Here is a 14,378-nt window from a genome sequence, read left to right on the forward strand (position 1 = left end):
CATCCATCTTTTATCCATCCTTTATCCATCCATCTATCCCCCATCCATCCATCATCCATCCCTCCATCATCCATCCATCCAGCAATCTTTTATCCATCCTTTATCCATCCATCCATCCATCCATCCATCCATCCATCCATCCATCCATCCATCCCTCATCCATCCATCTATCCCTCCATCCCTCATCCATCCATCCATCCAGCAATCTTTTATCCATCCATCCCCCATCCATCCGTCCATCCCTCCATCCATCCCCCATTTGTCTCTCCATCCATCCATCCATCCATCCATCCATCCATCCATCCATCCATCCATCCCTCATCCATCCATCCATCCATCATCCATCCATCCATCCCTCATCCATCCATCCATCCCTCATCCATCCATCCATCCATCCATCCATCCATCCATCCATCCATCCATCCATCCATCCCTCATCCCTCCCTCCCTCCCTCCCAGCTCCCTAAGCAGGAGGATTTCCACAGCCCTTTGAAAAGCCATTTAGAGCTAAGTCTCGGTATTAAGCCTGGCCTTTCCTCGGGCAGGTTTTCAATCTCTGCCCGAGCCTGTTGCAGCAGAAAGTTTTTGAAAAGGTCAGGAGGAAGCTTTTAAGCATCTTTGCCAATTAAGTGCTGTAACCCCCTCCCCGCCGCCAGAGCTGCCCGTCTCCCTCCCAGGGGAAGGTAATTACTGTTTTATAAATAAGCTTTGAACTCTCTTAAGTAATTGTCTCTCCTTGCATGAAAGCACCCTCTAAATCCACCGGCCTTTTCCACCTTCTGTCACTATCTAGCAAAAATCCAGGGGAAAAAAATCCACCTAATACCTTTAAGGAGAAACTCCCAAACTTTCCTTTACACTGCAGTGATTATTTCTCCAGGCTTTCAATAATTCCACTACCAGAAGCCTTGAGGCTTTCCCGGCTCTTGGTGAATTTTTTGGGCAATATTTGACATATTTTCAAAACTTCTCTTGAGTTACATGGACCAAAAAAAAAAAAAAAAAAGCCATGTTTCAATATTTCAATTCCTACCCCTTGAGGTTACAACGGAGAGCACAAGAGAAAGGACAGGAATAAATAAGCCTTTTCCAAAGGTATTAATTCCCATAATATTATTTTTTTTTTTAAAGCTCTGTGATTTCTGGGCGTATTTAAGCAGCCTGGGATAGAAATCCTGGCAGATCTGAAACCCTTTAGGAACTCAGGTTACTCCTGCACACCCCCTGCGCCCAGCCCGGGTGTAATCCCCCCATTTATTTAACAGAGCCGGAGACAGGGAAAGCATTCCTGAGCCGGGAAGAGCACCTTCCACCCTGCAAGTCGCAGCTTTTATCCCCAAAATCCCAGCCAACATTAACACGCAGCTCCAATCGCTCGAGCCTGACACGATCTGAGCGACAGCACAAGGAACAGCCCGACTTCATTTCGCCTGGAGGCTGAGCCAGGCTCAAATTCAGGCTCCCAAACCTGCTTGGGTCAGCAAGAAGCACTTGATGGGATGGGGAAGAAAACCCGGCCGCGTGGAAATAAGGCAATAACAGCACGAAAATGGGGGCAGGAGGGTTGAGCTGTGCTCCTCACCCCATCGCCGACCCCCCAAAACAGGACAGGCACAGCCCCTCTCTCTCCCCACCCGCAGCAATCGCAGCTGGGAGCCCTTTAAATGGTTTCGAATGTTAATTCCTCATCGTGGCAGTAAAAGCTATTTTTAATCCCACGTGAAAGCAGTTTGCAGAAACCCAAACTTTGCACGAATTATGGATTGCATCCCAAGAGCGGGCAGTGCTGGGCGTGTGATGGGGAGCAGGAAACAGGGGCACATCGTCGGGGAGACCCAGCGCTTAAGCGTGGTCCTAAGAGTAGGGCTGGCGCTAAAACCGTGCATAAAAGCCAATCCAAAACACTACACCTTAAGTAAAAGCTTTCATGTATCTTATTCTTAGTTAAAATCAGCTTTTTCTCAGGTTTCCCGCATGTTTTCTTTGTACTCGAGGTTTCATTTCTCAAACACGGGGGTGAGGATCCGGGAAGCCGAGACAGAAAAGTCTCACTTGTGAATGGAAGCGGAAAAAAAAAAAAAAAAAAGAGAAAAGATTGCAAAGTAATAAAGGCGAGAAGCTGCAGGGCTGAGTGTCTGCGAATGCCCCGGGAAAACAAGGGCCGCTCTGAGGCTGCAGCGCTGAAATCGAGCCCATCAGGAGGAGAGATTAGCGGTGCCAATGAATAAAGATAACGTCCCGGAGCAGCTCCGGGCATCGCCGTCCCGCTCCGGCCGGGTTCCTTTGTCTCTCCCCACCTTTGCGCTTCCTGAGGAGAGCTCGCCCTGGAAGGGGCCACGAGAGCGGTGCCAAAACGCAGCCTGGCGACTCCGGAGGAGCCGATTTCATTCAGCAGCTCGCGCTATAGAGTGTCTTGATCTGTCTGTACAATCACAACACACACAAAAACCCCTCAAGGCACCTACTTAGCGCTACTTTTCAGCTGCCAATAACACTCCCGGCAAAAGTCAAAAGAGCAGCGCCGCAGCCGCGTCCTTCCCCTGTCGCTCAAAGGCGTCGGGGTTGCGAGGTTCCGAGATAACAAAGTCTGGCTCAAGAAATCCTGGATGCCTTTCAAGAGCGTTATTAGCTCCTGTGAATGGGATCGGGGAAGGGGAGGGGGCAAACCCCACATGCCAGGGAGCGGCTCTCTGCTCCCCCTCCACCTTCCCGGAGGTTCTCCCGAGCTGGGACACTCCAGCAGGAGCACAGAGGGATGAGGAACCCCACGGGGAGTTCCTCCCCCCTCATGCCAGCTTTCGTGTTGGATGGGACGGGAAAAAGAGGATGAAAAAGTTAAATTTGGCCTCCGAGAGTCTCGGAGCTCTGGGCTGGCTCTGCAGGGCCAGAGGATGCTCGGTGGGGATTGCAGCTCCTCGAGTCCCTCTGGCTGCAGAGGGACAATCACTAGACATCCCATAGTACTTTTTAATGCTTCTGGTGCAAACGGTATGAAAATAGGGGATTCTTTACAATTCCTACAAATCCGGTGAGCACACTGCCAGGGCTTGTGGGGTGGAGGCAGCCTTGGCCCGGCACCATTCCTGCCTAAAACCCTCCTTTGGCTCTTGGGAAAAGCAGGAAAACAGGATGGAGGAGAGGGACAGGGATCCCAGATCACACAGGGAAGCCAGAGACAGGGGAAAAGCCCATGGACACCGAGCCGGTGTTGCCACCAAGTTTTGGCAGATGGGGACGAGGAGACCTCTTTGGGTGAGCTGTGTGGGGCTCAGAGCTTTCCACACGACTCCCTCAGAGCTGAATTCCCCTGAACTCCCTTTCATGCGACCCAGGCCCCTCTCCCAGCACTGCCACGCTCCCCAGAGCTGCTGCTCCCCTTCTCTCCTGCCCCGTTCCCCCCAGAAGCCCCGAGGCTGTGCCAAACGCAGCCGGGACCTCTGCGTGGGAACCAAAGCAGCTCTGGCATCCCAAAAGGGAACAATCCCATGCAAGGATTCTGCTACGCCCCCAGAACGTCCCCAGTGGAGCAGAGCAGTGACACTGGAGAGCCCCAGCCCCACCATACAAGGGGTGAACACGTCCCAGACATCCCCTGTGACCCCAAACCTGCTCCCCTCACACCGAGGGGGTTCCAGCCCTCAAACCCCTTCACCCCACAAAAGTTGTTTTCCTCCATCCCCACAGGCAAAGGCAGGACCTGGCCCCACACCTTCCTTCACAGATACTCCAAGTTTTGCAGTGGATTTCTGAATATCACCCCAAACTGCTCGGATTCAGTTCAGCTTTTTCCATTTGTCCTCACCTACATTCCCAAATATCAGACACAGACAGTCCCAGGCTCCCAAAGGGGACCCCCACACCCCAAACTGGCAGCAGACACGCCAGCATCGCCTCTTCTTTTTATTCAGGTTTCCTTCAAGCAGCACTGAGTGCCAAAAAGATTAAAATTGTGTTTTGCTTGAGGAGAAAACATCCCATCATGCTTGGATCAGCCATTAAATCATTTATGCTGCAGCCTCAAAAAGGTGTTTAATCTTCTTAGAATTAGCTAAAGCTGTAGTAACTCAAGGAATTCTGTAGGAGATGCTTTTGCAGAACATTTTCCTTTCACTACTACTCCCAAAAAAAAAAAAAAAAAAAAAAAAGTGGGGGCTTTGGGCCATTTCAAATTTAAATTAAATAAAACAATCCAGTAAGAATAAATTATTTCAGTCAGTAACTTAAAACAAACTACTCATCACCCACGAGGAGATGCTCCTGCCAGAGCAGGGAAATCACTACGGGATGGAGCTATTAAGAAAGAACAAAATAATTCTGGACTGATATTTCCAAGGGAATTCTTTTTCCACAATTTACTCAAAACAAGCAACAACCTACAGGTGCCTTCGGGCCAAATATGTTGGCGTGAGAAGCAGTTGGTGTAATTTCGGTTTCCTAGCAAGTTCAAATATTTTAAAAATGTTTACACCACTTTTGAGATATCCATAGGAAAAACCCCATTTTCTGTCCAACTTCTCTTTCCCTCCACTCCAGCACATCCCAGCTTTAAACACTTAGCTCTGTCTGGCTTTGCCGAGGATAAAATCCCTCGGTACTGCGAGGTCTTGTTAGAAGACAAAACAAGAGGCAGAGTGGAGAGGAAGCGAAGGGAAATAGTTGTGTGTGTGTGTGTGTGATTAAAACCACACTTTTTACAGAGTTAAACATCTCCTGATTTTTGCCTCGCCCTGAAGGATGCGGATTCTCCCCAGCCCAGAAAACCTTCCCCGCTCCATTTCTCCAAATTTACCACAACCACATGCGGGATCATCTCGAAACTGGTGTCAGGCCAAGCTCCCTGCAAGCACTTCCAGCACTAAAAACCCGCAGCAGAGCCACCCAAACTAAGATTTATTTCTGCTCCTCTCTGCGGTCCGTCCTGCGAGCCTCGCCGGGCTCCGCCGAGCGATATGAAAGCGTTCGATCTTCCCCGCTTTAATGAGGTGCTCGCAGTCATTAAAGTCCCATTCTGCCAAGCGAGAGGCAGCTCCTCGCAGTCCTCACCCCAAAAAGATTAGTGCTCATCATTATTGCTCCTCGGGCAGCGCGGACCCGAACGGAGCGGAGGAATGAGCTCATAAATCACGGGGATATTAATGCAGCCGTAAAAATAAGCGCCGCTACTCACTGGGTTTTGAAGGTGTGCTAAGTCGTAACTTTACAGCCCAGATGTGGGCTCAGAGAGCTGAAACTCTGCGGGTAAAATTACCACTAAAATTACTCTTTCCATTAAACACGCTGATTTTTCCCAGGTTGTTACTTTGGGGAGGGCTTTGGAAGCTGCAGCCTCCCCCCAAAACATCGAGAGAAACGCGGTATTCCCGCGGGGCTCGGGGAGAAGGGGATGGCGAGGCAGGAAGGACAGGGAGAGCTACTCCTTTTATTATTTTCAGATGTTTCCCCGGGAACACCACGGCGCTTTCGTACATCGACACATTTGGATTGCCTTCAGAACAACGGAGCAGATTCCATCCCCGGCTTCAAGGGACTTATCGCTCCCGACTCCGCTTGGCCCAGCCGCTCTGGAGCTGGCCAGGAGACGCGAGTTTAATGCACTCCACATGCACAGTAGCTGCTCTTCCGAATGCTTTATCGCCTGAACGGCTCAATCCCATCGAAACCATCAAAAAACAAAACCCCCTTGGATCACTGCAGCTCTGCCCTCTGCCACAAACCCACCGAGGATCCCACGGATTCGCCCCTCGCCCGCTCAGGATCCAGCCAGGATCAAGCCCGAGGTCCTCGCTCATTTCTGGTTTTTTTAAGAAACCACACGAATAAAAGAATTCCTAAAGGAACCCGGTGGGCAAAAGGGGGCACGGCTGGAGATGAGGCGCTAAAGGTTAAAATCGCAACGCCTGGGGAGTGAAACGAGCACATTTTTGCTGCCGGCTTCGTCCCTGGCCGGGCGGGATGCGGGATGGGAGGCGCGGGGACAGGGGCGACACGGGGACAAGGGGACCGCTTTCCACACCGCAGCAGCCCCGCAACAGCAGCCGCCGGCCCCTTCCCCAGCCCAGGCGAGGGTCGGAGCTGCCGCCCCCCGCTCGTCCCGCCGGGGACCCGCACCCTCCCCCGCTCCCTCTTCCCCCGGACCCCCTTTTCTCTGCCGGGACCCGCCTGTTGCGGAGCCGCCGCATCCCGGCCCGGGCAGCAATTAACACAGCTCTGCGCTAATTAGCGACCCCCTCAGGCACCCCCCCACCCCCGCCGCCGCCGCCTTACCTGTACCAGCGCAGCCCCTTCTCGTAGCACCTGTCGAAGAAGTGGGGTTCGGCGCCCACCGCCCGCACCCCGGGGTGCGCCCGCAGGAACTCGAGCAGCGCCCGCGTCCCGCCCTTCTTCACGCCCACGATGATGGCCTGGGGGAAGCGGCGGCTGCCGCCCCCCGCGCCCCCCGAGCCCCCCGGCCCCGCGGGCAGCGCGGCGGGCGGCGGCAGCAGCAGCGCGGGCGGCAGCGGCTCGCAGGGCCCGGGCAGGCAGGAGAAGAAGTAGGTGAAGAAGAGGATCATGGTGAGGAGCAGCGAGGCGCGGCGGCGGCCCCCGGCGGGTCCCAGCAGCCGCCCGCTACATCCCATCGGGGGCCGCGCATCCCGCACCGCCGCCGCGCCCCCCCGGCGCTCCCCGCCCGGCCCCGGAGCGCCCCCCCCCCTCCCCGAGCTCCCCCCGGCCCGGCCGCGCCGCCCCCACGCCCACCCGCGGGGCGGGGGAGGGCGAGGACACGCGCGTGGGGCGGTGACGCCCCGAGGAAGAGGAGGGAGGGGAAGGGAAGGGAGGGGATTGGGAGGGGGCGCGGCACACGCGGGATCCCCGCGGGGACAGGGCCCCCCCCCCCCCGTCTCCACGCGTGGCTGTCACCCCGACGGGGCAGCCCCTGCCCGGGGCAGCGCTCCCGGCCCTGCCGCGCACGGGACCCCTGTGCCCACATTTCCCCATGTTCTCACGTGTTTTCCCTGTATTTTCCATTTTTAACCGCCCCCCCCCCCCACCTTCCTGCTTGGTTTTCCATGTTACCCCACATTTCCCTGTGTTACTCCATGTTTTCACTTTTTTCCCCCACATTTCCCCCCTTTTCCCCACATTTCCCCCTTTTTCCCCACATTTCCCCCTTTTTTTCCTAAATTTCTCCCTATTTTCCCACATTTCCCCTTTTTTTCCCACATTTCCCCTATTTTCCCACATTTCCACACGTTTTCCCATGTTTTTCCATATTTTCACCACGCTTCCCCGGACTTCCCCATGTTTTCAACACGCTTCCCACATTTCCCTGTGTTTTCACGCGTTTTCCCATGATTTCCCACATTTCTCCATACCTCACCACATTTTCCCATCAATTTTTCTTCTTCCCTGTATTCCCTCCCCTTCTCACCATTCCCGGGGCTCCCGGGTGGTTTTTTTTTTTTTTTTTTGGGAAGGGTCTCACTCCAGCAGCAGAGCAGGATCCCAGGCAGGCGTCTTAATTAGCCTATTAATGTAATTAACTCTTTTTAGGATTGGAACCCCCAGGTTTTCCAAGAGCTGGAGGATGGTGGGGACGGGGATCCATGGCCTGGCATGGGGAGGGTGGAGCAGAGCTGGACTGGGCTCAGTGAAGGTCCTGTAGGGCCACAGTGGCACCAGTGGGGACTTGTAGGATGGCAGCGCTGCAGGGGGACACGGGGACAGGGCTGGGGGTGACAAAGCTGCAGAGGGACATGGGGACAGGGCTGGGGGTGACAAAGCTGCAGGGGGACACAGGGACAGGGCTGGGGGTGACAAAGCTGCAGGGGGACACAGGGACAGGGCTGGGGGTGACAAAGCTGCAGGGGGACATTGGGACAGGGCTGGGGGTGACAAAGATGCAGGGGGACAGTGGGACAGGGCTGGGGGGTGACAAAGCTGCAGGGTGACATTGGGACAGGGCTGGGGGTGACAAAGCTGCAGGGTGACAAGGGGACAGGGCTGGGGGGTGACAGGGTGGTACAGCTGCAGGGTGACAAAGCTGCAGGGTGACACGGGGACAGGATGGCAGGGTGACAATGTGATACAGCTGCAGGGTACGGTGTGATACAGTGACAGGGCTGCAGGGTGACACGGTGACAGTGACAGGACTGCAGGGTGACACTATGACAGGGCTGCAGGGTGGCAGCGTGGGTGCAGGGCTGCAGGGTGGCAGGGTGACAGGGCTGCAGGGTGGCAGGGTCACAGGGTGACACGGTGACAGTGACAGGACTGCAGGGTGACACTGTGACAGGGCTGCAGGGTGGCAGCGTGGGTGCAGGGCTGCAGGGTGGCAGGGTCACAGGGTGACACGGTGACAGGGCTGCAGGGTGACACGGTGACAGGGCTGCAGAGCTGCACGGTGACACGGTGACAGGGCTGCAGGGTGACAGGGTGACACAGTGACACGGTGACAAGGCTGCCTGGCCGCAGGGCCAGGGCTTTGTGCCCTCTCGTGGCTGCCGCTCGGGGCTGCTCGGGGCCGCCTGTCCCGCAGCGGAGCCCGAGAGCCCTCCCAGCTCCGGGGCCGGCCGGGAGCGGCGACACCGAGGGGCCGCAGGTGCTGTTGGTGCCTTGGTTTGGCTTTCCTGTTCCTCGGGTTCTGGGCTGCATTGGTTTGTAACTCTGAACTCCATTTGAAGTGCCAGCAAGTTCTCACAGCTCAGTCACACAGAGCAATCCTTTTCCAGCTTGACCAAGGACAATCATTACAAGGTTGTCCAGGCCCAAAAAGTGCAAACAACAGGGAATTAAAGAGAGAAAAACAAGGAGGATGGAACTTCATAACCTAAAGCTATAACTGGACAATTAACCCAAATATGCAAACGGACCAAAACTTACAAAAGTAGGAGACCTCGTGCATTTTGTGACCATTTTGGCTCATCTTGGTGTAGCCCTGGCCAGGCTCTTGCAGTGCCCAAGGTGGATCCATGGAGGCCTTTTAATAAATCCCTGCTTTATCCTTTAACTCTGCCCAGCCTCTGCTCTAGCTCAGCCTTCTGGAGGTGCCATCATCAGAGCAGTTCCATCAGCACAAACACACCCACACCGTGCCACTGGCCAGCTCGGGCTGCCTTTCCACGAGCCAGTGGAAGCAGGAGCTGCTCCAGCTCCCTGTTTGGGTTGGGAAGGGGAATGTTGCTCTTGGAAAATGCCAACTTGTCAAAATGGAAACGTTTGGCAGGAGCAGATCCGTCCTGACAAACTCCTGTCCCAGCGCAGCCAGGGAGACTCCAGGAGGGTGGGAGGGGGGAGCAGGGCACTCACTCTTGGCGTGGGGGCTGGCAGGGCTGGTGCCACGGGGCCTCTTGGCACCGCCAGCTCCCCGCAGTGCAGTCAGAGGCTTCTTTTCTCACCTCCAAAATTTGGGAAAAAGGCTTAAAACACGAGTCTGCGGTCAGGGCCAGGCGCCGAGGGCTTGGGACGTGCCCAAGGTCACCCCAGCCCCGTGTCTGGAAGGGCTGGGGGGGGCCCTGCAGGAGGGTCCCTGGACTCAGGCCAGACCCCCCCGGACAGGCAGCTCAGGCAATGGAGGATGAGCAGCTCACATGCAAGTTTTAGCAAAATCAGGGCTTTTTGATTGAGATAAATGAGTTCTGCAATGTTCTCCTCGTGTTTGGTGTCTTTGGCTGGCAGTGGCCACGCTCACACCCCCGTGGCCACCCAGGGGTGTCTGTGCCAGGGCCTCACCACCCTCGATTGTCCCCTCTGAGGCACAACAAGGGTTGTTTTTCCCTCCCTGGGTCCTGGCAGGAATGAGCAGTCCTTGGGCAGCCCCAGGGCCAGGCTGGTGGCCCAGCAGCTCCCTGGGAGCTGTGGCCACGGGCAGGGAGATGCTCCGTGGAGGAGCGTGGCCAAATCCTGGGCAGAGCAGTGGGATCAGCTCTTCCCATAAACCCTGCTCCTGACCCGGGACAAGTGACAAGTGCCACCAGGGGCCAAAGCCAGCAACAGCAGCACAGCACCACCTGAGCTCCATGCTCCACCCTCCCCCCCCATCCCAAAACCAGACCCCTGCCACCCCGCTGGTCCCCCCCAGCCCCGTCACCTCCTCCGGAGCCCCCCGTGCCCACCACCACAGGCAGGCGGGAGCTGCTCTGGGATTTCTGGGATTTCCCCGAGTTTGTTACTACAAAGAAAGAAAGAAAAGGGCTCGGGGGATCAGCGGGGATGGCAAATGCTTTAGAAACACGGGGGATCATTTAGCAGGTCACCTCCACGGGCAGTTTGCCGGGCTGATAAAGGCGAGCGAACTTATCAAAGGCGTGCACAGCTTGATTGGAAGCGGCTGCCAATTAGCCCAATCCAATTAGGGCGGCTGTTTCCCTGATTGCAGCGAGTGTTGCACAAACACAGCGCAACTGCTCGGGTTCAAAGAGCAGCCCATAAAAGGCAGCTCGGGGAGAGGCGAGGCAGGGAGGAAACCCCATCCCGAGGGATGTCCCTAAAGCCACACGGCCCCGCCAGGTCGCTCTCCGCTGTCCCCACCACGGGGTCATCCACACAGGGATGTCCCCAGGAGGTTTGGCAGTGCCACCACCCCGCTGTAGTCCCATCCCAGGGTCTCTGCAAAGGCTTTTCCCCAAGCTTTTATATCCACGGGGTTTTGGGGGGGAAAAAACACCATCGATGTCACGGTGCAGGGGGATTCCTCCCGGTCCTGCAGTGGGGAAAGGCAGGATGGAGAGGGAAAAGCCCAAGTGGGGCCATCAGGGCCCTGCCAGAGCTGATGACAGAACCAGGAGCAGCAAGGAGGAGGAATGGATCACGTCTCCTCGTCGGGATCACGAGCGCAGCACATGGAGCTGATCCCCTCCACACCCCCTTCCCATCACCTGGGGCAAAGGGGACACCAAAAACTCATCAGCCAGGATTAAAAACCGAGCCACAAAGCCCAGCCTAGCTCCAAGGGGCTGGGCTGGGCTTGGGGGCTGAGCCCCAGCTCCAGCAGCACCGCAGCCGCTCCAAGGGGTTGGCTCCAGAATCCTGGCACGCGGCCACCGCTGGGGTGGAGCCCAGCCCCTGTTATTAAAATGTGTGACAGCAGCTCAAGATGGAAAGTGAAGTTGTACATTCTCCATCTGAAACTCCGGGAGGAATTTCAAGCAGGGGAATGCAATTTCCAGCCTGGAGGAGAGCCAGCAGCGCCAGGGCGAGATTTTTCTTAATATGGTTTTGCAAAACTCCAACACAGAAAATTGCCCGTGGCTACAGCGATTCCGGGGAGCTGCAGACAGCCCCGTGCTGGGACGAGGAGCAGAAACACCCCCGACTCCAGCACGCTGCTGTCCCTGTCACCAGAAGGGGCTTTGGTCACCTCAGCTCCCCGCCCCAGCCCCGTCTCCGCTGGGATTTGGGGGCTGAGCCACGCGGAGCCTGCGTGGACAGGACAAACCCATTCCCCCGGCTCGGGAAGGCAGCAGCATCCCAGGAGGGAGGGTTTTGGCTGGGGGAGCTCCAGCAGCCCAAAAAGGATGTGGGTGCACCAGCTGCGTGTTGGTGTCCTGATGGGGTTTGGGACAGTGACCTGCAGGACCACGGGAGCCCCGGGCACCCCGAGGCTCCAGCAGCCAGGGCTGGCTCTCATCCACCTGGAGCCACAAAAGGAGCCTCCCCCCAATTTCTGCTTTTGATTTGAAATCATCCCAATAAGGGGATAAGGCAGCCAAACCCCACTGGTTTGTTTTTTTGGTTTTTTTTTTTTTTTTTAAGCTTCAATTTAAAAAATAACATACATGAAATGTGCAATTTTTATTGGGGCAGGCAGAGCCACAGGGCTCAGAGCAAACCCCATCGCTGGGACTCTGACACTGTCCCAGCCCTGCCCTGAGCCCAGTCCCCTCCTCGTTTCCCATCTCACACAGACTGGGAGCAGTTATTCCCTCAGTGGTGCCCTCCTGGGTGGGGACACAGATTTTGCCTCATCCTGGGAATGAAAAAATTCCAGGGATGGGAGGAGGCACAAAAGTGCCATTTTTTTGTGTTCAATTTGCTGTAACCCAGCCAGCAGGCACGCAGGTCTGTGCCATCAGAGGGATTTGTTTCTCCTGGCTGGATGTGTGGAGCACCAAGGGCATTTCCAGCAGGAAAAGTCCCCTTTGGAAGGAGCCAGGGGATGGCACACATGGGATCAGCGTTTGCAGTGGGTGAGGGACGCAGCCAAAGGTGAGGCCTGGAGCCCATCCAGCTGCAGGCCACAGCTGGATTGGGGATTCCAGAGTGGCTCTGATGCCCTGGGGGATGTTAGAGCCCCAGGGATGAGGCGGGTTCAGTCCCTGAGGAGTTACTGGAGCCCCTCTGTCTTTCCCGGGCCAGGGCTCACCATCATCAGCCTCTCCAACCCCTCTGATCCCCACAGTGATTCCTGTCCCTCTGCTCCAGGAGCCTCAGTGGCCAGCCAGGGCTGTCCTGACAGCTCCTCACCTGCTCTCCACGAGCTCGGCGACTCCTGGAGCCACAATGACATTTGTGCTCATTGCTGATCTCATTTAGGGTTAATTACACGGCAAACAGACACCTCCCTAATGAGCTTGGAAGCATCCCAAGACGGGCTGGAGCAGGGATGGGAGTGCAGGAATTCCTGCTGCTGCTGTTCCCACACCCGCTGCTCACCTGAAGCTCCAAAGCAAAAATGTCATTTGGGGTGGGGGAATGAGGCACCAGCTCAGCCCCGAGGGAGGAGGGGAACGCCAGGGAACCTCTCCTGGCCACAGCAGGTGAGATCCAAGGCCAGGCTGGACACTGGGGCTTGGAGCACCCTGGGATGGTGGGAGGTGTCCCTGCCCATGGCAGGGGTGGCACTGGATGGGCTTTAAGGTCCCTTCCAGCCCAAACCTCTCGGGGGATTCCTGATTCTCTAATTTCTTGTTTAAAATACGTCCACAACAGGCTGCCACCAGGATCACTGCGTGGTTTAATCACACGTTTTTAGACTAAAACCTTGTCCCTGGGGTATATTTCCCTGGTGCTGGGCTGGGGGTTGTGCCAAAGGCACTGGGCCAGTGCTGGTGTGGGACTGGGGAGCCCGGAAGGTGCAGCAGCACCCCCTGAAGTGACAGAGGACAGCAAAGGAGGGGTGGCAGCCCCAGGGATGCAGTGGGAAAGCCAGGAGGAGAGGCAGGACTGGCTCTGTGCCCTAAGACAGGCCCAGCTCATCACCTGGGAGGGCAGGGCTGGAGAATCCTGTCCCAAGCCATCCCCAAAGCAGGCGGGAATCACGCAGAGCTGTTCCCAATCCAGCAGCGAGCAGCTGGGACTCATCCTCCTTCCCCTGAGTCACAGCCACGAGCTCCCCGTGGCCGTGCCCAATCTCTGTGGGAAATGGCTTTTTCCAAGCAAATCATTTACAAGTTTCCTCTTTTTTTTTTTTTTTTTTTTTTTTTTTTTTTTTTTTTTTTTTTTTTTTTTTTTTCCAGAGGGGAATAAAAATTCAACCCATTTAGGAGCAGGGGGTGTTTTCCTTGTTTGCCATTAAAAAAATCCTGTTGCCAGGTGCAGATGGCCACGTTTACGAGTCCGTGGAGGTCTGGCATGCCCCGTGCTAATTCCATGCACAGGTAGGGGGGAGCTTTCTTCTGGCTTGGGTTCATGCAAATATCCAGTGGCCAAAGGGAGAGAAAGGTGTGGGATTGAGGATTGGAACATCTGGAACGGAGCTGAGCACAGTGAAACACAAGAGAGGTTTGAAGGAGAATGTCCCAGATGGATGGAGGGGATTAAAAAGGCTCCCTGGAGGCAGACAGGAGGCTCCCAGTGTCCTTCTTTCAGGTGTTGGTGGGGTTGGGAAACAGGAAACAAAGAGGGACACAAAACCCAGCACTGGATCAAACCCTGGCCAGCTGCAGCCCCAGCCAAACCTCCTCAGTGGGCAACGCAGAATCCAGAGTTTAATGTGTTAAAACACAAATGTCAGAAGTAGCAGCAGAGTCAGGCTCCCGCTTCAGGCCAGAATCCTGAATTTTCACCTCCCCTAATTCAGGGATGGTCCCACTCCCTGAGCTCCCATCCCTGGAAATGTCCCAGGCCAGGGTGGTCAGAGCTTGGAGCAGCCTGGGGCAGTGGAAGGTGTCCCTGCCATGGCAGGGGGTGGCACTGGGTGGGATTTAACCCGACCCAAACCAGTGACTCTCATTTCCCCAAGCAGTGGACGCAGCCTGAGCTGCCAAACCGGGGCCCGCAGGCAGCAGGTCCTGCTGGAGCCACCACCCCTCGTTCTGGGTGAAAAACACCCCCTTTTGAGCAAAGCCTCGGCAGGCAGGAGCAGAACGGGAGCTCGGCAGCCAGGGCAGGGCCGGGTCCGGCCGCAGAGCCGCGCCCAGCCGGCGGGGCCGGGCCCGCTCATCTCTCATCATCTGCGATGC

The 14,378-nt window shown here is 56.1% G+C and overlaps 1 protein-coding gene across 1 annotated transcript in view; it reads right to left on the reverse strand.

Annotated features, from left to right (window-relative positions):
- Positions 1 to 6,617, reverse strand: part of HS3ST6 (heparan sulfate-glucosamine 3-sulfotransferase 6) — a 35,734-nt gene extending 29,117 nt beyond the window's left edge. Inside the window, exon 1 of the mRNA XM_053991541.1 lies at positions 6,265 to 6,617. Coding sequence (XP_053847516.1) covers positions 6,265 to 6,617 — 353 coding nt within the window. The remainder of the gene's footprint in view (positions 1 to 6,264) is intronic.
- Positions 6,618 to 14,378: the final 7,761 nt, after the last annotated feature.

The sequence above is a fragment of the Vidua macroura genome, chromosome 16, assembly GCF_024509145.1.
Source record: "Vidua macroura isolate BioBank_ID:100142 chromosome 16, ASM2450914v1, whole genome shotgun sequence".
Classification (NCBI taxonomy): domain Eukaryota; kingdom Metazoa; phylum Chordata; class Aves; order Passeriformes; family Viduidae; genus Vidua; species Vidua macroura.